The 25,022-nt window shown below is 45.9% G+C and overlaps 3 protein-coding genes and 1 long non-coding RNA gene across 4 annotated transcripts; 3 read left to right on the top strand and 1 right to left on the bottom strand.

The window, feature by feature from the left end:
• Positions 1-84: 84 nt before the first annotated feature.
• Positions 85-4,148, bottom strand: LOC120657513 (probable monogalactosyldiacylglycerol synthase 3, chloroplastic). The gene is made up of 8 exons (XM_039935832.1): positions 3,568-4,148; positions 3,270-3,442; positions 2,312-2,473; positions 2,091-2,232; positions 1,583-1,807; positions 1,405-1,467; positions 1,231-1,305; positions 85-767 (listed from the first exon to the last, which is right to left on the bottom strand). The coding sequence occupies exons 1-8, from the start codon at positions 3,943-3,945 to the stop codon at positions 480-482; spliced, it is 1,506 nt and encodes a 501-aa protein (XP_039791766.1). The 5' UTR covers positions 3,946-4,148; the 3' UTR covers positions 85-479.
• Positions 4,149-12,809: 8,661 nt separating this feature from the next.
• LOC120657512 lies at positions 12,810-13,459 on the top strand. Its single transcript, XR_005668212.1, has 2 exons — positions 12,810-13,011; positions 13,125-13,459. It is a non-coding gene; the product is annotated as an uncharacterized LOC120657512 (long non-coding RNA).
• Positions 13,460-17,407: 3,948 nt separating this feature from the next.
• Positions 17,408-24,982, top strand: LOC120657510 (pyrophosphate-energized vacuolar membrane proton pump-like). Its single transcript, XM_039935830.1, has 11 exons — positions 17,408-17,793; positions 17,927-18,501; positions 19,204-19,583; positions 19,677-19,763; positions 19,897-20,227; positions 20,305-21,754; positions 21,905-22,029; positions 23,540-23,571; positions 23,650-23,759; positions 24,467-24,541; positions 24,747-24,982. The coding sequence occupies exons 1-6, from the start codon at positions 17,556-17,558 to the stop codon at positions 20,980-20,982; spliced, it is 2,289 nt and encodes a 762-aa protein (XP_039791764.1). The 5' UTR covers positions 17,408-17,555; the 3' UTR covers positions 20,983-21,754; positions 21,905-22,029; positions 23,540-23,571; positions 23,650-23,759; positions 24,467-24,541; positions 24,747-24,982.
• LOC120657511 (calcineurin subunit B-like) lies at positions 21,530-25,022 on the top strand. The gene is made up of 6 exons (XM_039935831.1): positions 21,530-21,754; positions 21,905-22,029; positions 23,475-23,571; positions 23,650-23,759; positions 24,467-24,541; positions 24,747-25,022. Exons 1-6 carry the CDS (start codon positions 21,685-21,687, stop codon positions 24,795-24,797), a joined length of 528 nt encoding a protein of 175 aa, XP_039791765.1. The 5' UTR covers positions 21,530-21,684; the 3' UTR covers positions 24,798-25,022.

The raw sequence follows: 25,022 nt of genomic DNA, 5'->3' as shown, positions 1-25,022 counted from the left end.
GAAAATTAAGTTGCATTCTTTTAGCAACGAGGGGATTAGAATACAGTTCACCCATGACACCTCAATATATCTCCTCAAACAAAATTTCCGCTCAAACAATCTGTCATCATATTATACAGATCTTCCACTTAATGAACGGATCACATGGGTTAGCACATGACAAGGTTCTGACTTTTGCATGCACAAAATTGTGTGTATTTTACAAGCCACCACCACCAAATCGCCCTCGTTGATGATGAGGGGAGCAAACATGATATGAATGAATGATTTCTGCAAAGTTAACATGAAGCCAACAATACACACGACGACCTGTTAGTCAAACCAGTCCCACACATATCTACCACGGGAGCGCATGAACTGAAAAGTTGTGAATAGCAGTACCAACACTTGGCTCCCTGAAGTTCCATTTCCATGTAGGAGACAATGCCAAGTTCACAAGGTCAGAGATTGCAGTTCTAGCTATACACAGCTTGATGATTTCAGATAAGTTGGAGAGGTGTGGTTTCAGGTGATGGTATGAAGAAAGATGACGTCAAGGAACTAGAGATCTGAGATATCACGCCTTGCTCCCGAGAGAGCTCATGTATGTCTCTGACAATGTCAAAGACAGCTTCCGGCTGAGCCAATTTCAGTGCATTTTCTGACATTTTTTTCAATTCCTCTGAGTCTGGACCAAACCAACGGGCAACAAGACTAGCAGTTTCCTTGGGGCTTTTGGAGAACACGCCTGCACCATTGTCCACAACATAAGGGACATTGCCAACTTCCTGTCATGTAACGCACTAGCGTATGTTAGAACATATTGATGGAAATAATTCCTTAGGGCTTCATTTTTAATATATTGCACTCAATCAAAATATAATTATTTCTATGAATAAATGCTTTATTAAGGAAGATATGTGTAAGCCAATAAAGCCAGCAGGAGTTAAGACAAAGTGTATGTTTCACAACATTAAACTTTTCTTAAAATGAAGATATGGCACATTGCAAAAAAAAAAAAAACTTTAGATGGAATGACCATATAACAAAATAATAATACCCATAAAAATGCAATCTTACACAGCATCAAAACAAGGTAGCATCCATGCAAGCTTGTAATAACACTGACTCCGACAAATTACGCAGGGTAGACCCTTTCATAAGGAGATCATAAATGCAGGAAGACATACTCTTGCATTGCTCATTATGACAATATAAATCCATGACTGCAGAAAGATAGTAGGCACAAACCTGTCCAGGTATGAAATCATTAAGGATTATAGGAAGACCCCTTATCAAGGCTTCAGCAATGGTACCTGGTCCAGCCTAAGGAACCAAACAACAGAAGAGAAGCAAAATAAGAAATAAAACAAAGTCTTCAAAGGGAGCAACATTATAAGAATCCAGAACAGTAAGAAGATATACCTTTGTTATAATACAATCACAAGCACCCATCCACTTCTCCATTTGGGTCTCAAATCCTCTAATCTGTTGGTAAAAAAAACCGACAGTGCATGAAGAACACTGTTGTTGTCTGGGCTATGGACAAAACTATTTGGATCCTTCAGAAAGAAGAATAAAAAGAAGAAGATCTGAGTTATACCTTTACTGGTATTTTCCATTCAAGTGCCTGTAGGGAGGAGCTTAGTGTTTTGTTCCGACCACAAATGACAATAAGCTGCCCGATTGGTTTTCCTTGTTCTTTGTCAAACAATGATTCTCCCAGGGCTTTTGCAGTCTTCTTGACAGGACCCATGCCCTCCCCACCTCCCATGAGCAGCACTGCAGGAAGCTCAGGATCCAATTCAAGTTCCTTTCTCAATTCATCCTGGTGAGTAATTGGTTTCACACACGCAAAAAGAAATCTTCTGAGTTTCAAAGAAAATTGATGACAACAAATATTTGTATTTAGACATGTCAACGCACAGACAAATATTGCTCTGTTTTCTTGAAACTTGAAAAGTGAAGCACGCTTTAGGTACACAGCATATTCATTAAACACAACAGGCCAGAACATTGTAAAATAGATTTCTCAGCCTTTTGAAAGATTACATTTGATTCAATTAAAATGAGCCGGAATAGAAAAAATATAATTAGGATGAACTAGATACCTTAACAAGAACTGCACGGCAAAATGATGGTCGAATTGGAAGACCGAACACACGGATTTGAGAAGGTTGTAGGTCATCCAATGCAGCCCTCTTGGCAACTTCTTCTGAGGGGCAGTAACATCTATTCACATTGGCATGGAACCTGTATTTTTTTATTGTCATATCAAGTCAACAAAATGCTTAACACAACTTCAAGTTTTCCTTATGATAGCTGAACATACCATGTAGGGTGGCAAGTGTTGAGGTCTGTGATGATGGTTACAAAGACTACCCTGTTTTGCAGGCCTTGCCATTTGAGCACCCACAGAGGAATGTGTTGCATGAGGGGGTGGACACTAATTATGATGTCTGGCTTGTACTTCTTCAGTCCAGCCTCCACCTTCCTTCATCCACAAACAAGAAGCCATTCAGAAAAAAAAAGAGTATAAGCACCAGTACATTTGGCGAGCCATCAGATCATGGTAATACAAAAATGAAACAATTATATACAAGGAAAGAGGAACAATTCTGAAAGCACATATGCTAAGTTAGAATTGCACAAGGAATAGCAGAACTGCCGTGAATTACAAATTTACAGTAACCCCCAAGAATGAAAAAGTAACCACAGCTATCTGGTGCCAGAGTGGCCAATTTGGTGGCTTCATGCACATGGCACCAATTGAATTTGTAGAGATCCTTCATGATACTGACCTACACCCTGTCAAGTGCCAACTCATACCACCAAGTTGCTAAATATCTCATCTCACTAGCAGTTTATATGTAACTGCATTTAAATTGCAAATTCCATACAATATATGGCAGTGACTTCAGCACCCATATTTTAGCATCTGTAGACATGGTCCAACCTCGCAATTTGATGGCTTCACTCAAGAGAATGGACTGGGGACTATAAAATTAGTGTTCGAGAATCACGCGTTTCGATCCGACATTATAATAGAAGCATATGCGATAATGACAAAACTGCTGGCCCATTAGGGAAAAAAATCAGTGATTAGGTGAGCAATGTGCAGTATGCCAACAGCAACAGCAACATGGATACAAACCAGAATTGATTTATTTTACATATATACAATCCCGTAGCAGAGAGTGAATGAAACAAGGAAAACATTCCAAGCACGAATCAACCTCCCAAAAGCAAAGTTCTTGGATTGTGCAAGAGAGAGACAAACAAATCCTTACTTGGCATAGAATGAGGCGAGAGCAGCGAGGTAGAAGCAATGGACCCATCTAGGAGAGGTGGTATGGAAGGCCACTTTCCAGAGCTGCACATGCTTCACCATGAACTTGTATGAGCTCTCCATGTTGTTGAGCGGCCAGCCGGCGTGATCCTTGCACAGATCCTTGACGAAGACCTGGCATGCGCAAATAATTACAAAATCGTCAGTGCCAGTTGACAGATTCCAGCTCACCAAGTGGCGTATTATTTCAATTGGAAAATATCACTACAATGGAAGTTGAAATTCTGCAAAGAGCGCACCCGGTACTCGTCGCCGAACTCGATCCGGAAGGCGTCCTTGATGGCCTCCGCGGATGCGCGGTGGCCGCCGCCGGTGTCGCTCATGAGGATGAGGACGTTCTTGGCGCGGTTGGCCCCGAGCTGGACGAGCTCGACGGTGCCCTCCTCCTCCTCCCAGAAGGGCTCGTCGTCGTCCTCGGGCCCGCAGAGCGAGGATACCGAGGCGGACGAGGACGCGCCGTCCCCGCGTGCCCGGCCCGCGGAGGAGAGCTCGCCGGCGTAGGTGAGGCTCTTGCGCAGCTTGCGCCTCATCCGCTGCTGGTTGTGGTACGCCGCGACGGTCTCCAGCACCGTCTCCCGGATCGACCGCCCCCGCGGCGACGCCATGGACGCCGCCATCGCGGGACAGGAGAGGGGAGCCGGGGCAGCGAGCCGTCCGGATTCGCTCGCGGCGTGGGAGGGGTAGGGGGGAGGCGAGTGGGGCGCAGGAGAGAGAAGAAGAAGAAGGGGGGCGTCGTTTAAAATTGGGGATCGGAGGGAGCGGAGGGGACGGGGTCCGACCTGGCACGGCCGCGGCCGGGCGGGGAAGACAACTGGAATTGGAGGTTGGGGAGGCTGGTGGTTGCTGTCGCGTGTTTTATGTGAGGAGGCCCTCGGCCCCCGGCCCCTCGCCTCCGCCCGCCTCTGCTGTTGTTTTGTTGTTGCTCTTGCTCTTGCAATCTCATGATTTGTTTCATTCACTCTGTTCGGCTGGAGCTGAAGTGGCATGAGAGAAAAGTACTGTTGGTTGTCTGGTGACTAAAAAATAGCACTGGAACAGTATGGAAGGAAAATACTGTTGGACTGGAGGCTGCTGGAGCTGCTGAACAGAGTGATTGTTTGGATGGAGACATTGAGTCCGTGGAGATCGGGGAGTAGAAGAAGCTGCTGCGCCTCGTGAATGATGGAATTCGCAGGGCTCTACGTGAAGAAAGTTGCCTACCAATGATCAGCTCCGAATGCACTGCACCCGGAAACCTACAGTAATCCTTTGAAGCAAAATTTAGAACACACCTGGTTCGGTCAGAGAAAAAAAGGTAATGGTTTGGATATATACAAAAGTCAGCCTACAGTAGAAAAATTAGGGCTTCAAGCATCGCGGATAGTAAGCGATTGGTTGAGCAACACAAGACGTGTATGTATGTGCTTTCTTTCAGACTTGACTGACCACAATTAAAGGCAGTAAGTTTGTGATGCCAACATGTGCACAACCAGACCAATCACAGCATAATTCCCCGGACGATTGATTCTCCAACCCTCCGAGCCGAGCCGAGGTGCGCACAAGGCAAGCGATCATGCTAACGAACAAGCAAATTGTGCGCATCAAAATCCAAAACGCAAGGAGATGTTAATTGTGCGATCCACGCCCACGCTACCGCGTGTGCGCCACTACCGTCGTCCTTTACTTCCCTCCCTTTCTTTCAGATAAATAAAAAGGAGCCGTCGTCTTCTCCGCCCTTTCAAGACGTCAATCAATTCCGCAAAAGGAAGGGGAAAAAAAAAGAACGGAAGAACTGATGCCTGTTCAACGGAAGTGCAGAAAATAAAGAGCTGATGGTGACCGGGTGCAAATACTGGTATTCTGGAGGGCGTCCGTGCAAAAGCAGGCGAATCGTCGTGGCATCAGAAAAAGATCCGGCGGGGATGGGGACAGGAACGTGGTGGGGTGCCACTGCCACTGCCACTGCCATTGCCATGACATGGATGGCTGCGCTGTCGCCGCGCCAGGATTCCGGAATGCTCCTTCCCAGAGATTTTGCGATTATTCCGTCTCGGTCGCCGCTCGCGTCCTCCTCCCGTGTGTGCGCCCGTGCGCGGGTGTGACGACGCTGTCCCGCTACGGCCGGGCCGCGCCGCGCCGCCGGGCTATTTTGGGCGACAGGACGCGCGTGGTCGCGCCGTTTTCTGGCGGAACAGAACAGCAAGGCTTGGGCGGCGTAGTTGTAGGGGTGAAGGAAAACCCAACGGGGTTGAGTTGAGTCGGGTCCAAGTCTTGCCCAACGTAGATGGGTGGTGTTGACGGGAGTTGACGGGACGGCGTCTGCTCTGCTTGGACCGGATCGGATGGATTACGTGCAAGACTGGTGCGTGGTGCGCTTGAGGTATAACATTAGCTTGGAAGCTTGGAGAACGTTCCGTTCCTCCTCTCGGCGTTCATTCCCGTTGCCGTTTTTAAAGGGTCCGTTCATGGCTTGCTCGACGCTTGAGCCATCCGGATAACATGATTTTTTTTTTGTTTTTGTTTTTTTGGGAGGGAGGGGCAAAACGAGCTGATAGGGAAAAGGACGAGGAAACGAAGTGAAACCCTTCGCATGCCATTGGACGTCATAGCATGTTGTTTGCCCGATGATGAATATGCGGTGGACCGTGAGTTTCCAAACTCACGGTCGACGCGCGCAGCGCACGGGGGTTCGCGCTTTGCATTTTTCTTTCCCGGTCTGTCGCGCACTTGGCCTAGCGGCCCATTCTATTTTTCTACTGGTAATGGTCTGCAAAATAGAACTAAATATTTTTCATCTTACAATATTTTCGCAGGCGTGCGACGGGGGCCGGGCGGCTACGGACGGGAAGACACGCCGTGTGCGGCAGCCGGCAGGAGACGGCGGGCAATTGTGTGGCGGGAATATGGTGCTACAGTAAGCATAATTAGGTTTAATAGATCTGTCTTGCAAATTAGCCACCATTTATGTAATTAGTTTTATTATTAGCTCAGATTTCGTCTTCCTTATTAGGTTCTACTCCTTTTTAATTTAAAAAGTTTCCTTATACTATATTTTTCACCTTACCTCTTGAAAATTTTTCTTTCCAAATTTTCTATCTATTTAATTTTATTATAAAAATTATTCTTTGAAAATTTTCAGTCTCTATTTTTTCTGCAAAATCATAAAATCAAAAATTTTACAATAATTATGTTTTTTACCTCAAAGGTTTTGTCATCATCTCTTTTTTCGGTACAAAATGTTTTTTGTTGAGAATATATGCTTGTTCAAAAAATGTTTACTTTCAAAACTTTTTTCTCATTAAATTTTCTAGTATAAAATTTTGTCCTCAACTTTTTTGTCCTGCTCTTTTTTTGTTGACAATATGCTTCTTTAAAAAAGTTTATTTTAAAAAGTTTCCTCGTTAAAATTTTCTACAGCAAAATATTTACATATTTTTTTGCCACCCTTTTTATTTGTTTCTCATCTTGTTTTTTCAACGAATATTTTTTCTACTTATTTTTTTAGAAAAATATCTTTTCCAAATTGTTTCATGTTCTCAAAATGTTTCTTTGAAAAGTTTTGTCTTAATATTTTCTCTTAATTATATTTTATACCCAAAGTTTTGTCATAATTTTTTTTTCTATCAAAAAGTTTCCTTTAAATTATTTTTCTTATCATTAAATTTTTTTTTGCCCAATCAATTTTATCCAACAGTACAATATTTTTGTCAATATTTTTTGTTTTGTCTTTCATCGTTCTTCACCAAGACCATATACTTTTGTATAATGGTTTTTTAATATATACTAAGGATGATCTGCCATACTGATTAGGGTCAATCACATCATACTATCATTCTCATCTTAATTGATTAGGGCCAATCTTTTTGAACAAGACACAATCGTTCCAACTAGTTAGAGTCAATCTCGTTTAACTTCTTGTCATACTCGTCCTAACTGGTTAGGGTCAGTCACGTCATACTTTCATACTCAACCCAACGAGTTATGGTGCTCTGAAAATTTTTTAGGGTTCGACTCCATAAGCATATACTTTTTATAATGGTTTTTTACTATATACTAAGGATGACCTTCCATACTGATTAGGGTCAGTCACGTAATACTGCCATTCTCGTCCTAACTGATTAGGGTCAGTCACGTCATACTGCCATACTCGTTCCGACGAGTTAGGATGCTCTGGATTTTTAAGGGTTCTACTCCATGACCATATACTTTTGTATAATAGGTTTTAACTATATATTAATGATGACATGCTATACTAATTAGGAGTACTGCCATTCTCGTCCTAACTAGTTAGGGTCAGTCACATAGTACTGCCATTCTCGTCCTAACGGGTTAGGGTCGGTCACGTCATACTCGGCCCAACGAGTTAGGGTGCTCTGTATTTTTTAAGATTCGACTCCATAGCCATATACTTTTTGTATAATGGGTTTTTACTATATACTAAGGATAACGTGCTATACTGATTAGGGTCAGTCACGTAGTACTGCCATTCTCATCCTAACTGGTTAGGGTTAGTCACGTAATACTGCCATTCTCATCCTAACTGGTTAGGGTCAGTCACCTCATACTGTCATACTCGGCCCAACGAGTTAGGGTGCTCTGATTTTTTAGGATTCGACTCCATGACCATGTACTTTTTGTATAATGAGTTTTTACTATATACTAAGGATGACATGCTATACTGATTAGGGTCAGTCACGTAGTACTACCATTCTCGTCCTAACTGGTTAGGGTCAGTCACGTCATACTATCATACTCGGCCCAACGAGTTAGGGTGCTCTGGATTTTTAAGGGTTCTACTCCATGACCATATACTTTTGTATAATGTGTTTTAACTATATACTAATGATGACATGCTATACTGATTAGGGTCAGTCATGTAGTACTGCCATTCTCGTCCTAACTGGTTAGGGTCAATCACGTCATACTGTCATACTTGGCCCAACGAGTTACGGTGCTCTGGATTTTTAAGGATTCGACTCCATGACCATATCTTTTTGTATAATGGGTTTTTACTATATACTAAGGATGACATGCTATATTGATTAGGGTTAGTCAAATAGTACTGCCATTCACGTCCTAACTGGTTAGAGTCAGTCACGTAATACTGACATTCTCGTCCTAACTCGTTAGGGTCAGTCACGTCATACTGTCATTCTCGTCCTAACTGGTTAGTGTCAATCACGTCATACTGTCATTCTCGTCCTAACTGGTTAGGGTCAGTCACGTCATACTGTCATACTCAGCACAACGAGTTAGGGTGCTCTGGATTTTTAAGGGTTCTACTCCATGACCATATACTTTTTATATAATGGGTTTTTACTATATACTAAGGATAACATGCTATACTGATTAGGGTCAGTCATGTAGTACTGCCATTCTCGTTCTAACTGGTTAGAGTCAATCACGTCATACTGCCATTCTCGTCCTAACTAGTTAGGGTCAGTCACGTTATACTGTCAATCTCGGCCCAACGAGTTAGGGTGCTCTGGATTTTTTAGGATTCGACTCCATAACCATATACTTTTTGTATAATGAGTTTTTGTATGCAGGGATCCTGAGATTTAAAGTTCATAAAAAAATTCTCCCCTGTCAGTATTTGCCCCTCCTGTTGCTTCTCAAATCTTTTCTATTCTAAACATACATATGAACCTATTGATCTATTTTTTTGGCGCTATTTTTTTCTTCTTTCGGTTCAATCTATATATTAAACTTTTTTTAGGTTTCATTGTGTCATTTGATTTACTAATTATTTTTGACATCTATGTTTTTTCTCGTAGGGTTTACAAGCATAATCGAAGAGTTGACAATGCAGAACGGTGACGACGTGTGCTGCCTCAACCATTTTCAGCTTAGGACGCAATTTTTCTGTTTTAATTTACATTTATGCCAGAATAATGAGGATAAAAACACTACAATATTTTAACATATGTTTGGTTCCATATATCTTTACATATATATTATTCTCTGTTTGAAACTAGCTTTTACTTTCACTCCCCCACCCAATTTTACTCCCATTCCCTATGGTCCCGAACAGTGGCGGAACCAGGATTGAGTCGAACCCCGAGCCGAGTTTTAAGTATAGTCGTCCACAAACTCATAGTTCAAAAGATACATGAAAATATAAACGGAAAGATAGATAACATACAAAAAACACCATCGCAAAGTAATATATTTATTCTTCTTCAGCAATTGATCTAAATCTTTCTTCAGCAATTGATCCAAGTACAGAGGTAGAAGCTACTGCAAAATGAAAAAAATTTGGGCCGAACCCTGAGCCATGGCCCGGGTGGCCTGGGGTGTGCATCCGCCCCTGGTCCCGAATGATTTTGTGGCTTGACAAAAGTAAAACATTTGGCGCGTGGAAAGAGAATGGGTGGGTTTGAGTCAGCAGGCGCGTGCGGGAAAACCAACGGAAAAGAGAAGATATGCATGTGGGCACGGAGTCCAAAAAGAAAAAGACAAGTGGTGCAAAATTTCTAAAAATTGGAAAATTTGGTAAATTTCTAAAAATGGAAAATTTGGTGCTGTGGGAGCTCGACCGCCAATTTCGTTGCGTACGGCTGACTGTAAACTAGAAAATCCCTGTTGTTTGCCCTATCCCTCTCAGAAGATCTTAAACCAACTCCTCATCGACATCGTGAGTGTCGGCAAATAGTCGGTTCCGTGAAGTTTTCCCACAGACCTGCCGGAACCGAATTGGCCGATCAGGATTTAAGCTGCAAGCCTGCCTATCAGTTACAGTAATTTTACTGTTTCAAGGCAACAACAGAATCAGCCATGGCTGGCTTCAGCCCAGGCTGCCCAGCCAAACTAGTGATTTTGGGTTGGCACGCGGTCAATCAGCGTCACGTCACGCAGCGACTTCTGAGCGCTTAATTTTGGGCTGTTTAGAAGAAACGCAAAAACTTTTTGTGTTGGAATCTTGCTAATTTGAAGTACTAAATGAAGTCTATTTATAAAACTTTTTGCACAGATGGGTTGTAAATCGCGAGACGAATCTAATGATGCTAATTAATTCATGATTAATAAATAATTAGCAGGTGGTTACTGTAGCACCACTGTTGTAAAATATGAATTAAATAGGCTCATTAGATTCGTCTCGCGATTTACAGCATATCTATGCAAAAAGTTTTATAAATAGACTTCATTTAGTACTCCATGTATATGTCGAAACATTCGATGTGATGATTTTTTTTGTGTTTACGGAGTTTATAGGGTGGGAAGGGCCTTTGTTTTGCTAGACTGATTGATTGGTGTAATCGTGCTACTAGCTCTCAGCCGCCATGGCATCTATCAGCTGTGAGATGCGCATTGGTGTGGTGGATGTCCACGTCTAATAATAGCGTACCCATGGACCAATCAGGGCAGGGGAGGGTGGAGATCAAGCCGAGGACGTACAACTGTCACCACGAGAAATTAAAAGAGCGAACGAGAGAGAAGAAGAATGTCAAAAATGGAGCAGCAGCAGCACAAGTGATCCACGATGTTTCAGTCAGTCAAGCAAATAAAACGTCACAACGAAACGGATTGACACGCCTGGTGCGGGACAGTTTTTTTTTTTGAGATAAGTTTTTTTTTTTGAAGGGGAGTGGAATAGTGCAAATGGAATTGATGGGTGGGCTCCATAGAACAAGGAGGCCCACACACCCTCAGCCCGATTCTGACACGGGCCTCATGGGTCCTTACCGAACTAGATCTTCGGCTGGATACGAGCCCAAATAGGTCTAGTTACTCTGGGCCTCATCGGCTTTTGTATCCGTGGCCCAGGCGCAGCGCACATACAAAATTGTAACGTCTCTGTAATCTTCTGCCCCTGGATTAGCGATCAGACTAGAAAGGCTGGCGCGCCTTTGCCGCGCCATGACCTGTAGACCAGTGTTTTTTTTAATTTCAAAAGTCATGTAACTTATCCGACCGAAATTGAAGGATCCAATATTCATATGATTTTTTGTTGTTACCAATGTCAGTTTTGACTTTGATTTTCCATAGTAGTGTATACTTATATTGTGCGGTGTTGAATGATGGAAGGTCTGATAGGGCATCATTTATTATTATGACACGTGTTTACTCTTGACTATGAATTATTTAAAAATCATATAGATTGAAAATAAAATTGGAGTGAAAATAGTTTCATAAATATGGAAAAAATATAGTATATATAATACCCGAAGTTTCGTGTTTGAAAGCAGGTAAACACGATTTTAAAAAAAAGCAGGAAACACTGTGCACCACATGATCTGCTGGCCACTCGACCTTTTACTGCATGGTGGGCTCCATGCGGCCTTATCTCTTTGACTGCAGATCGACGCCATCCACTTGCCCTCCCTTATCTTCACCTGATTTTTACTTTTTATTTGTATTATATGGAACTTTGTTTGATACATGGAAGAAGAATGTAATTAGATTCATAGAATATTTTTTTTAAGATTGCAATGTATGTGAGGCTAATTGGTCAATTTGTTTTCATGTTTTTTTTGGGCGCAGGTTTTTGCTGCAATTACTGTTAGCATGTTGAATAGCTTGTGTAGAGTGGAACAACTGTATAGCATTAACATATAAGGGTGTGTTTTTATTTTATCCGTGCATGAGATTTTTAAACGTCTATCGCAGGCTAATCACTATTTTGCCCATCGGGGTCACCCTATACCCACTACCGAATGTCGGACCTGGGTTTTTTTTACTCCCTCCCCCCACCGATGCCCTCCTCCCTCCCTCCCATTTTCTCTCTCTCCCCACGGCTCGTCCCTGCTCCCTCCTGGCGGCGGAGCCGAGAACGGCCGGTGGGGCGCGAGGCCGATGGTGGAGGGGCGCGGCGGTGAGCAGCAAGCGGCGGCGGGACTCCTGCGCAAGGCCTAGGTCTCACGGCGCACGGAGGCCGGCCAGCGTGTGAGGCGGCGGCGACCCGGCGGAGGGGAGTGCGCGGCGGCGATTGGCTCGGGCAAGGGCTGCGCGCGCCGCCGTGCTGCCCTGCGGCTCTCCCCTCGCTCCGTTCCTTCCCACTCTCTCTTTCCTACGCCGGTTGAGCGTAATCTTCAGGATTATGTTTTGCAATTAAATAATATGCATTGCAAAAAAAACTGCGAGATTTAAATAATTGCAGGAATTTGAAATACATAAAATAATAACATGTAATGAAAGTTAATATAGTGGACTTCAGACCACTATTGAATATTATAGTAGGCTTCGGGCTGCTATTATGCACAAATCGAGGGTCTTTGTGCATCTAATCGGAAAAGGGCTTAAAAGGCTCCAAGCCTTTCATTTTTGAGCTGCTGCAGTCCGGTCAGCAAATATCAATGAGGCTCAGCCTCCCGCCGACCTTATCCTCTCGGAAGGCCACACCGCCACAGTACTTTTCCATTCTCCCTCCCTTATCTCCTCATGTCCAGGCCCGGCTCTGGGCCTAGGCGGGAGGGGCAACCGCCTAGGGCCCACGGCCGAGGGGGGCCCAGAATCAAATATGTATACACTAGTACCTACACATCAGAAGAAGCCCAACAGGCAGCCTGTCGATCGCTGGCTTCGGCAGTCGAAACGTTGCGGCGTCCACCGGCTTCGCAAGTTCGCATCGCATGGCAGACTTCGCTGTGGCCGCCGCCTCCCGGCCGCCCGCCCTGCGTCCGGCGACTGCCGATTGGTGATCGGCTGATCGCCTGCTACTGCACTCGTGAGCAAGCCGCCAAGCGAGCAACGTTTTGCAATTGGTAAGTAACTATTAGCTTGTACTAGTAATCTGCTACTTCGTGACTACAGTTGGATACTTAGATTTCTAGGTTTAAACTTCTAATTTCTCTATTTATTTTCCTTCATAATTTAGGTGTTATTAGAATGTTACCTAAGAAGCATTTGTCGGGATCTCAGAAAAGGAAAAAAAGAAAAAAAGATGAACGGCTCGTTGAATCACAAAAGGGTGCTTTGCACAAGTATAGAAATGAAGGCCAGCAGCACTAAGTGATGCTCAATCTTTAGTCAGTACACTTGAGAATTTTGAGTTTATACTTGGTATGGTTATTTGGCATGATATTTTATTTTCTATAAATATGGTGAGCAAAAAATTGCAGTCTAAGAGCATTTGTATGGATGCTACTCTCAAACAAATTGAAGGGATCATCTCATATTTTCAAAAGTATAGAAATGAAGGCTTCCACTCTAGTATTGAGGCTGCAAAAGCCATTGCATCTGATATGGATATAGAGCCAAAATTTCCTACAAAATGTCAAAGTAAAAGGAAGAAGCATTTTGATGAAATAAATGATCAAGATGAAGAAATTCAACTATCTGCTATGGAATCCTTTAGAGTTAATTATTTTCTTGTCATCGTTGATGCTGCAATTGCTTCATTGACTAGTCGATTCGAATAGCTGAAGACATTTGAAAAGGTGCTTGGATGATAATGATCTGCGAAAACATTGCACCGCTTTTGTAGAAGTCTTTTCTGATGATAAATCATCTGATGTTGATCTAGATGATTTTTTCTCTGAATTAAAAGTATTGCAAGTAACTTTGCCAGATGATTTTATGTCAGCGCCAGAGATTTTTCAGTTTGTTACAACTTTAGATTGTTATCCAAATGGCTCTGTTGCATATCGGGTCCTCTTAACTGTACCTGTGACGGTAGCTTCAGCAGAAAGAAGTTTCTCAAAATTGAAACTCTTGAAAATTATTTGAGATCAACTATGTTACAAGGAAGATTAAATGGATTGGCTATGTGCAGCATTGAGAATGCCATCTTGGGCATCATTGATCTTGATACTATTATTAATGATTTTGCATCAAGAAATGCTCATAGAAGTTTTTTCGCGAAGGACTGAAGTATTATTATTTATAAAGTATTTGAGGTACCTATGCTGGCTTTTATGCTGTTCTTTTTAATTTGTACTATCGATAATGTTCTTCAAAAAGTATATATATATTATTAGTACTACTATCTTTTTATCATGTTATATAAGTAAAAAATATTTAATCTAAGAGGGCCCATAGCATCCGGTTCGCTCTAGGGCCCTCGAAATCATAGAGCCGGCCCTGCTCATGTCCACACGGAGGAAATAGAGAGGAGGCAGTTCCACCTTTGATCAGGCGCGGGGGAGGGGGGGAGCCTGCGACCCTTCCCTGGCGCTTGCCGGTTGCTGGGGCGGCGGCGGCGCAACGCTCGTGCCGTGGCCAGGCGCCACCAGGAGCAGCGCCCGTGCGCCGATGGCCGGGGCTGCGCTGCTCCGGGTCGCACCTGCGCCGTGACCAGGGGGCCAGGGGCGCATCCTTGCGCTGGGCTGGCAGCTTGCTCGCGCGCGGTGGCCTGTGTTCGGGGCTGGGGGAAGCGCGCTGAGCCGGGGGGCCACAGCCGTGCCGGGGATCGCGCCCACGCCGGGCTAGTAGCCAGGGCTGCGCACGTGGTGGGAGGCCGGCGGCCGGGATCTGAGCAGGCGGCGCGCCTCGCGGGGCGGGCGGCTGGGGGGCGGTGGCGGCGCGGCAGCCCGCGCGCCGACCAGGCAGCCGGAGCTCGGGCCGGAGTCGGGTGAGGCCTCGCGGCGCGCGGGCGGTGGCGGCCGGCTCGTGGGGGCGGTCCCCCGCCGCTCCTTCGCTCTCCTCCTTTGCGGCGAGTCGGCGCGATGGCCCAGCGCGACGGCTTGGCGCGTGGCGGCCCTGCAGGAGGCACAGCCAGGCACCAGGCCACCTGTGGCAGACGAGCGCGGGGCCAGACGCCCGGGCGCGGGTTCCGTTGGCGCCGTTGCTGCATCAAGCGCTGCAGCCGGTCCCCAATCTCAGCCTCGGCAGTGTACCAGTGCTGAGGACCACGATGTCGACGACGCAGCGGCTACGCGACCGTGCCTCGGGTCTGCCTGGATCTGCCTCAGGTCCAGTCCGATGTGGTGCAGGCCGGAGCGGCGTCGAGCATCTGATTGGCGACGACAACCCAGCGCGGCGACCCGATGGGAGGCGCGGTGGTCCGGCGTCTTGGCGTGGCGGCGCGGTGGCTCGGCGCGGCTGCCTGGCGGACAACTCGTCGCGGCGTGGTGGGCCGGGGGGAGGCACGGCCGCACGGCGGCTCGGCGACGATGACGAGCAGGCGGTCGCAGTAGGAGGACGGAGGACTTTCTTTTTTTTGCAAAATTTTGGACTGCGCGTCGATTTGTAGAAAGTTTAGGGTCTTTTTCATAAAAATATACGGACTACGGGTTGATTTCTGTAAAGTTTAGGGGCTTTTCTGTAAAATACACATACGATCCGATGGTCGAGATCTCTTTTCTGGCCGATCGGACGGCTATCGTTTTCTTGATGACGTGGCTCAATAGGGGGCCAAAAATCCCCCCCCCCCCCATTTAGGTCTTTAGAAGATACTTAAAAAACGGGGTGCCTTGAGTCATCGACCATTATACGACGCAGTGTCCCCCATTGTGGGTCCATGATGATGACATGGGTCGTCCTAGTGCCAACAGTTTTTTCAGGAAACCTGGAGTAATTTATACAATTCTCTTGCAGCATTTAAAATACTTCAGATCTTAGAAGCGATCTTGAATTCTTGATGTTGTAGAGAGCTAATGCTGAGGCCGCATCAGTTTTTCTGTTTCTTGTTCATTAATAGAGCCAGTACTACTCAACTGGTGCGGTGGCATTGGCTCCGTTGAGTCGTCGGTGCAGTTCAGAGCGGAGCAAGATTCAGTTCAAGTGTTACTCAGTTTGGATTTTTGATTACCATGTTGATCATATCATAGGAAAAGATCCGAACCATCGGTCCTTAATCCATTCAGCCGTGTGTTTTTTCTCGAACACGAATACATGTACTAGCTGCATAGTAAGATCAAGTTAGCTGCATTGCACTTAAACCCTGTCAGACCTTCTTCGGCGCACAGCCAAGGCCCCGTTTAGTTTCAAAAAAAATTCACACAATACTTATCACATCGAATCTTCGGATATATACATGAAGCATTAAATGTAGTTGGAAAAAATAACTAATTACACAGTCTAACTGATTAGCACGAGATGAATCTTTTAAGTCTAATTAGTCTATAATTAGATATTATTTGTCAAGTAACAACGAAATATGCTATAGTACCAAAACCCAAACTTTTTCACCATCTAAACACACTGCAAGTAACCAAAGCACCTTGTCAGGTACGAAGCAGCCGCTGCGCACTTCGAGCCCCACCCAGAGCAGTGCACACTTCCACCCTGTTCGGTTCGCCAGGAGTGGCTGGGGCTTGTGGCTAGGCTGGTGCCCGGTCCAACCTGCCAGCCGCTGTTGCCAGCCACCAGCAGAGCTCGAATCAGCCACCAGACCAGCCAATTCTGCTCAGCCGAACGGGGTCGAAAATGCTCAATGTTCAATAACTCTGACGGTAACGCTGTCGTCTATCGATCGGCAGGCGCTCGAGCGCTGAAACAAACTGCTGTGGCCGCGGGAACGGAAACAGCTGACGCCGGGTGCTGTGACCTCTGCCGGCGCTGCGAAGACCCCGGCAGCGAAGGCGCCGCCTCAGTTTTTTTTTTCACTGGGAGGGGCAACGAAGGGCCCCCCCGGTGCGCAGAGGCGAAAACGGCTACCGCTCCTGCCGTCGCCGGTCGCCATCGGCGGAAACCCGGTGGCGTCGCCGAGGAATCAACGCGACACCGGCCGGCGGCGCCGCGCTATCCGTCTGCTGCTGACCGCAGGCCGGAGAAACAAGAAAACTACAGGCGACAGATAAGGACGGCCGCTATCCCAGAAACCGCGAGCACGCGACCTTGTCTTTCCTCAAATTTCACCCATCCCACTTGGCATTCCCGTTGGACCAATCCTCCTGGTTTGCTTTCCTTCCTCTTTTTTTCTTGCAATTTTTTTTTAAAAAAAAACATCTTAGCTTGCTGACGACAATCAACACAGCTTGATTACGCGACCAATTCTGTCTCAAGAAGATAATAACGAGGAATGAGCCCACGTTGCAGCGAAGGCAAACCAAAATCCAATTCATTTTCCTTTTGAAAATTTAAAATTCAAAAACTTTCATTGCCCTTAATTTTGCTCCATTCGGGTGTCACCTGCTGCCCTCCGTGCACACCCGAGACCTGACAGCTCCGACGCAGCTATATAAACTCGGCACCTCCGAAGACCGCCAGAAAGAAAGAAAGAGCACACTGCACCGCACACAGAGCGCGCCAGAGGCACAAGCTGACACGCATCATACCTATCCGCACAAGCTTCACACCGCCAGCTTCCTTCCGGCTCCTCGAGTGCTAAGCGCTTCGGCAGCAGGCCGCCGCATTCCGTTCGACCATGGCGATCCTGTCGGACGACGCCACCCAGGTGCTCGTTCCGCTCGCCGCGGTCGTCGGCATCGCCTTCGCCGTCGCGCAGTGGGTGCTCGTCTCGCGCGTCAAGCTCTCGCCGTCGGCGCGCGGCGGCGCCAGGGACAAGGACGTGCTCGGCGAGTCGCTCATCGAGGAGGAGGAGGGCCTCAACGACCACAACGTCGTCGTCAGGTGCGCCGAGATCCAGAACGCCATCGCCGAAGGTGAGCGCGCTGCCGGATGCCGGCCTTAACTAATGATCCGGGACTCATCGCTTCGTCGCCGGCCGGCCGGTTTGGCGCACACGTGTGCCGCCTGCCTGACACCGCCCGATTCTGAGTCTGATCTGCTGCGCAGGAGCGACATCGTTCCTCTTCACCGAGTACCAATACGTGGGCATCTTCATGTCCATCTTCGCCGTGGTCATCTTCGTCTTCCTCGGCTCCGTCGAGGGATTCAGCACGAGGAGCCACCCCTGCACGTACAGCAAGGACAGGGAATGCAAGCCCGCCCTCTTCAACGCCCTCTTCAGCACCGTCTCCTTCCTGCTCGGGGCCGTCACCTCCGTGGTGTCTGGCTTCCTCGGGATGAAGATCGCCACGTACGCCAACGCCCGGACCACGCTGGAGGCCAGGAAAGGCGTCGGCAAGGCCTTCATCACCGCGTTCCGCTCGGGCGCGGTGATGGGCTTCCTGCTGGCGTCGAATGGCCTCCTGGTGCTTTACATCGCCATCAACCTGTTCAAGCTCTACTACGGCGACGATTGGGAGGGTCTGTTCGAGTCCATCACCGGGTATGGCCTTGGTGGATCTTCAATGGCGCTGTTTGGAAGGGTGGGAGGCGGCATCTACACGAAGGCGGCCGACGTGGGCGCTGATCTTGTTGGCAAAGTTGAGATGAACATTCCTGAAGATGATCCCAGAAACCCCGCTGTGAGTTTCTTGATTTTCTTTACTTCCTAATGCATCTCTTCATCGATTTGATGTGATTGACACACAGCTTCTTCCTTTTTCATGTGGTGGAAGTTTTCTCAACTCTTGCCATTTCAAGCATAACCAATTTCTTCGTCTTATTGTCACTATTTAATATTTAAGTGTCGTATAAATGATAGCGTTATCCATTATTATACTAGGTCTAAAAAAATTCACACCAGCTCAGCAGCAATAAAACATCAATTCAATGGTTTAGGGGTTGTTTGGTTTCAGGAGCTAAACTTTAGACTATATGTCACCTCAAAAAGAATCTTAGTATTAGAAGTATTAAATAAAATCTAATTACAAAACTAATCACAGAATCATGGAGCTAAATCGACAGACAAATCTAACGAGGGATATTAATCCATAATTAGCGGATAGTTACTGTAGCAAGTTATGGATTAATTAGAGTCATTAGATTTATCTCGCGAATCAGCACCCATCTATCAAAAATATTTTATAAACAGATTTTATTTAATAATTCTAAATGGTAAGCTTACTTTTAATGTGATAGGGGCTAAAAAATAGTTCGTGGAACCAACAGAGGCTTATTGGCATCGCTTTACTGAACTTGACATGTAATAAAGTTGCTTCAAAAAAAAAAAACTTGACATCGGAAAGGGAAACGCTTTACTGAACTTCACAACTTCTGTTTCTCAGGTGATTGCTGACAACGTCGGAGATAACGTTGGTGACATCGCTGGAATGGGGTCGGATCTGTTTGGGTCATATGCTGAATCGTCCTGCGCTGCCCTTGTCGTGGCATCCATTTCCTCATTCGGGGTCAACCATGATTTCACTGGGATGTGCTACCCGCTGCTAGTCAGCTCCGTTGGCATCATCGTCTGCTTGATCACCACGCTCTTTGCAACCGACATCTTCGAGATAAAGGCTGTCAAAGAGATTGAGCCTGCACTGAAGAAGCAGCTCATCATTTCGACAGCCCTGATGACTGTCGGCATCGCGCTGATCAGTTGGTTGGCGCTCCCAGCTAAATTCACAATCTTCAATTTTGGTGAACAGAAAGAAGTTAGCAACTGGTAAGACAAAGTAGTTAGTGATGCTTGTTTGTTGCTAGCAGGTTTGATGAACTGAGCTGTCTTCTGATAATTGCAATGGCAACCACTTTGCAGGGGCTTGTTCTTATGTGTTGCAATTGGTCTTTGGGCTGGTTTGATCATTGGATACGTTACAGAATACTATACTAGCAATGCATACAGGCAAGAAATTCTGCAGTTCATTTATAGAAAAAAATTCATCAGCAAGTTCTTTTTTTTTATGAAAATTCATCAGCAAGTTGGTAGTGCTCTAGCCATCCATGGTGCTAACTGCTCATCACTTGGCATGCTGCAGTCCTGTGCAAGATGTCGCCGATGCCTGCAGAACTGGTGCCGCCACCAATGTCATCTTCGGCCTTGCTCTGGGATACAAATCCGTCATAATCCCCATCTTCGCTATTGCTGTTGGCATCTACGTCAGTTTCACCATTGCCGCGATGTACGGGATTGCCGTGGCTGCCCTCGGCATGCTGAGCACCATTGCTACGGGTCTTTCCATTGATGCTTACGGTCCTATCAGTGACAATGCCGGTGGCATTGCTGAGATGGCAGGGATGAGCCACAGGATTCGTGAGAGGACTGACGCACTCGATGCTGCTGGGAACACGACTGCTGCCATTGGAAAGGCAATTCAGATACTATTTTTCAGGCAGCTGCCTGTTTGTTCCAAGAACAATGATAAGAAAAATGTTTCCCGTTGCAGGGATTCGCCATTGGCTCAGCTGCTCTGGTGTCGCTGGCCCTGTTCGGCGCGTTCGTGAGCAGGGCCGGCGTGAAGGTGGTGGACGTGCTGTCCCCGAAGGTGATCATCGGCCTGGTGGTGGGCGCCATGCTCCCCTACTGGTTCTCGGCCATGACGATGAAGAGCGTGGGCAAGGCGGCCCTGGAGATGGTGGAGGAGGTCCGGCGGCAGTTCAACACCATCCCGGGGCTGATGGAGGGCACGGGCAAGCCGGACTACGCCAACTGCGTCAAGATCTCCACCGACGCCTCCATCAAGCAGATGATCCCGCCGGGGGCGCTGGTGATGCTGACGCCCCTGGTGGTGGGCACCTTGTTCGGCGTGCAGACGCTGTCGGGCGTCCTCGCCGGCGCCCTCGTCTCCGGCGTGCAGGTGGCCATCTCCGCCTCCAACACCGGCGGCGCCTGGGACAACGCGAAGAAGTACATCGAGGCCGGGGCGAGCGAGCACGCGCGGGCGCTGGGGCCCAAGGGTTCCGACTGCCACAAGGCGGCGGTGATCGGGGACACCATCGGGGACCCGCTCAAGGACACGTCCGGCCCGTCGCTCAACATCCTCATCAAGCTCATGGCCGTCGAGTCCCTCGTCTTCGCGCCATTCTTCGCCACCCACGGCGGCATCCTCTTCAAGCTCTTCTAGATTTTTCTTGAGAATGCAACAGAGCTCAGCTCCCTGTGCAGAGGACGGTGCTAGTTGTTCTCCTTGTAGGTAATTGTAGCTTAAGCTTGCCGTGTGTGCCAACTTTTCTACCTGAGGGTGTTCGAATCGAATGTAACATGTGCGTGCATATTTTGCTTGGTGAATATAATATGAGCTCTGATCAATGATCACTGATGGTTAATGATCTGAATCTTCTGAAGAAAAAGAAAGAACAGGGTCGTCCCTGAGAAGGAAGACTTGGGTTGGGCCTGATACAATACAAGGCATCCTCAGTCTGGGCCAGTCCATCTTGACCAGATCTGACGAAGGGGCACAAGAAGGCCCACGTACTCCATCGAATACAATAAAGCCGCGAGGTCCATGACACGTAGGCTCATCAATGCTCGGTCGCATCGCATTGGCTCTCCGGCAATCGGAATTTGGGCACCACCTGGAGCAGCACAGCCGGGACGGGACGGGACCAGAATACCTGGCGTCGCCTGGTGCGCTCGCGCGGCTCCTCCCATCCTCTCCTCTCGCGGCTCTCGGCTTCTCCGGCTGCTGCCGTCCGGGGCCGCACGAGGCCACCGCCCATTTGAGAGCCATACGGATCAGGTTAAATAACTGACCCATCCGCCGCGCTCTTCCTTGGGTTCCAATTCCAACGGGAAAGGAGGAGATCAGGAGAGGGCAAGGGGAGCCATGGGTAACGCGTCGTCGATGCTGACCCAGTACGACATCGAGGAGGTGCAGGAGCACTGCAACTACCTCTGTGAGCAGCCATAGACGACGCCTTCTGTAGTTCTGTCTCTCCGGATTCGATGCCCTATCTTCTATTGTTGTACTGTTTGGTTCGGTGATTGCGGGGATTTTTCTTTTTTGATGAAACGGCGCTGATGAAGGTTTATGGGTTCTTGAACAGTCTCGCAGCAGGAGATCGTGTCCCTGTACGAGCGGTTCTGCCAGCTCGACCGCAGCGCCAAGGGCTTCATCTCCGAGGACGAGTTCCTCTCCATCCCCGAGTTCTCCCTCAACCCGCTCTCCAAGGTCCGATCCACTTCCTTAATCGGCCGTGTTTGGATTCTCTCTTCTAGGATTCTTGTAAAAGAGAATCTTGTATGCATAGACCGTTAAATGAAATCTATTTGTAAAATTTCTTCAAATTTTTCGCGACGAATCTAATAACGGTAATTAATTGATAATTAGCTATACTGATGCTACAATAACCATCTTCTAATCACGCGGTCAAAAACCTCTTCAGGATTCCTAGCGCAGGGGTTCTGAAGTTAGTTTTGTAAACTGTTTTTATTTAATACCACTAATTAGCGGTCAAAGTGCTTTCTAGGATCTATTAGGAAGAAACCAAAAGGGACCCTTACCCCTGGCCCACCTGTTTCGTCCCGGATAAGTTCCCTGTGGCTTTGTTTGCATCTCAAGAAACAGAAAGGAATGTTGTGATTTTGTCCCATTCTTTTTCTTGGCAATCCGTTAGTTGGGCTGTACTGTACGTTTCGATTTATGTAGTACTACTGCTCTTGGTGCTGTTGCCACAGTGCTGCTCTTTGCTCCCCTTTTATTGTTTTTTTACATATTTGCCCTCAGAGAGCTACTACTGATTTACTGTAGTACCTAACACTGAATGGAGATAAGCTTTTAGTCCAAGAATAAAAAATCAAAATACAAAGGAAAGACAGAAGACACCTTACCTACTGTTAGCCACTATTGCAAGCATTATTAGGTAGCTAGGCAATGGTAGCACAATTTACCGATATCAGATGTACATAAAGTTTCTTTGGTTAATGTTATCATGGATGGATGGTCAACTCTACTGTGTTTTTCTTTAGACATGTTCAGGCCCCGTTCAGTCCGCGAAAAGGCGATGACAAGTTACTGTAGCATATTTCGTTGTTACTTGACAAATAATGTCTAATCATGAACTAATTAGGCTTAAAAGATTCATCTCGTGCTAATCAGTTAGACTGTATAATTAACTATTTTTTTCAACTGCATTTAATGTTCCATGCATGTGTCCGAAAATTCGATGTGACGGGTACTGTAGAAATTTTTTTTGAGAAGTGAACGGGGCCTCAGTTGGGTTCCCCGCGAAGTGCAGTATTTTGCTGCCCTGCAGATTTGCTGAAGAACATTTTCAGCTGTGCTGACAAGAACAACTTCACCAAGAGGATGCACAGCTACAGCACTATACATAAAACCTGAGAAACCTGAGTGTACGTCTAAGCTTTTGTGGTAGAGTATGCCATCACACTCTGAATTAGTACCGTGCAATGTAAAGAAATCACTTCCAACAAGAAGTTAACTAGCTCGAGATTAAACAAATTGCTACTCCAGTTTCCTTTACCACTCTACTAATTTGTGGATATCATTAGTTACATGACAAAGTTCTACCAGGACAGACACTGTGCTGACTCAAATGATTCAACCAATATGTTGCTTTTGATTGCCATTTTGAGTTTCTCTTTATTTGTTTTCAGAGGTTGCTACGTATGGTTGATGGATTGAACTTTAAAGATTTTGTTGCCTTTCTTTCTACTTTCAGTGCAAAGGCCAGTCTTCGGCAGAAGATCGAATGTAATCCCTCACTATCATGTTTGTATTCTTTATTTCCTTTCCGTTTGAATGTTTGATCCTTTTTTTTTTGTGAAGCAGTGATATTTAAGGTTTACGACATTGATGGCAAGGGAAAAGTAACCTTCAAGGACCTGCTAGAAGTTTTACATGACCTAACAGGGTCATTCATGTCCGATCAACAAAGAGAGGTACTCGCATGTCATATTACAAAATTTCGTATTTTGTTACCAATGTAAAGAAACACTGACATTAAACTGTAGGTTCTTTTAGAGTTGCATAAAGTGGAAATAGCATGGTTTGCAGTCCATTTATGAGCACTGTATAACGATAGTTTGCACGGATTCTGAAATGTGGTTAAAATAAGAGTTTACGAGGCCACATTGTATTCCTAAGAGATGAAAAATCCAGAAATATACTTTCTATGCATTCTTAACCTACAACAAGTATTCTGTCTGACCATTTTCCTAGTAAACAAAGGAGTCATTTTGATATTTCCCCCATTCTTATCCAATTTATGTTCAGAAGAGTACATCTTCGATGGCTTCTTTAATTAAAATGTTAGTACAACATGGTTTAACTAAATTGTGTTTGTATATACTATACCTTTTGTATTTTCTTCAAAGGTGTCTATGGTGTTCAGAGCTGACTACAGATTTCTGAAGCTAGTGAAATGGTCATAATTTCGCACCGAAAATGTTGAACACAAGCATACTAGCTCAATTTTTCTTTTCACGAAAAGATAGAAGAGGTGTCACTAGTTATATAAATTGTGAGGTACCCAATTAATATTTTTTTGGTACATTTCCCAGGATCGTAATAAGGCTATTGTGTTTTTTTTTTAATATATGGAAGTAGAATATCAATGTGAGACAAATCATATTGTGATGCCTTGCAGCAAGTAGTAACTAAGGTACTAGAAGAAGCGGGGTACACAAAGGATTGCTCATTTTCAGTAGAAGACTTTATCCAGGTACAGGAACTCTTTTCTGTCTCCTCAGCATAGCTTCTATATATATATTATTGTCCAATATACTTACTATATACTACCGTGCTCTGTAAATTCTTTGACCATGTTATATTCTCGCACAGTAGCACTTATCAGAATAGAGCTTTCCTAGACAATAATTCTTTTGTATGCAGACCTTGCCTGAAAACATCTTGTGCTGCTGTTTCAGATTATCGACCATCCAGGGCTAAAGATGGAGGTGGAAGTGCCAATTGATTAGTGAAAACACTGCAGATTTCAGAAAATTAGTTTAATCTGCAAGGACATACTCCTAGTGTCCATACTCGATGACATGTAACAGGATAACGAGCACCCACTTTAATTGTCCTGTTTGTGACCAGTTCACGTGCCTAAATTTTAGTTTACTCTGATGCAACAACTAGCTTTCGTCTTTGCTTGGATGCAGTGATCCTTGCCTACTCCTCTGGATTCAGTAACGAAAAAA

Source organism: Panicum virgatum, chromosome 1N (assembly GCF_016808335.1).
Source record: "Panicum virgatum strain AP13 chromosome 1N, P.virgatum_v5, whole genome shotgun sequence".
NCBI classification, from domain to species: Eukaryota; Viridiplantae; Streptophyta; class Magnoliopsida; order Poales; family Poaceae; genus Panicum; species Panicum virgatum.
The sequence above is the reverse complement of the archived record's forward strand: the minus strand, read 5'-3'. Positions and strand labels throughout refer to the sequence as shown.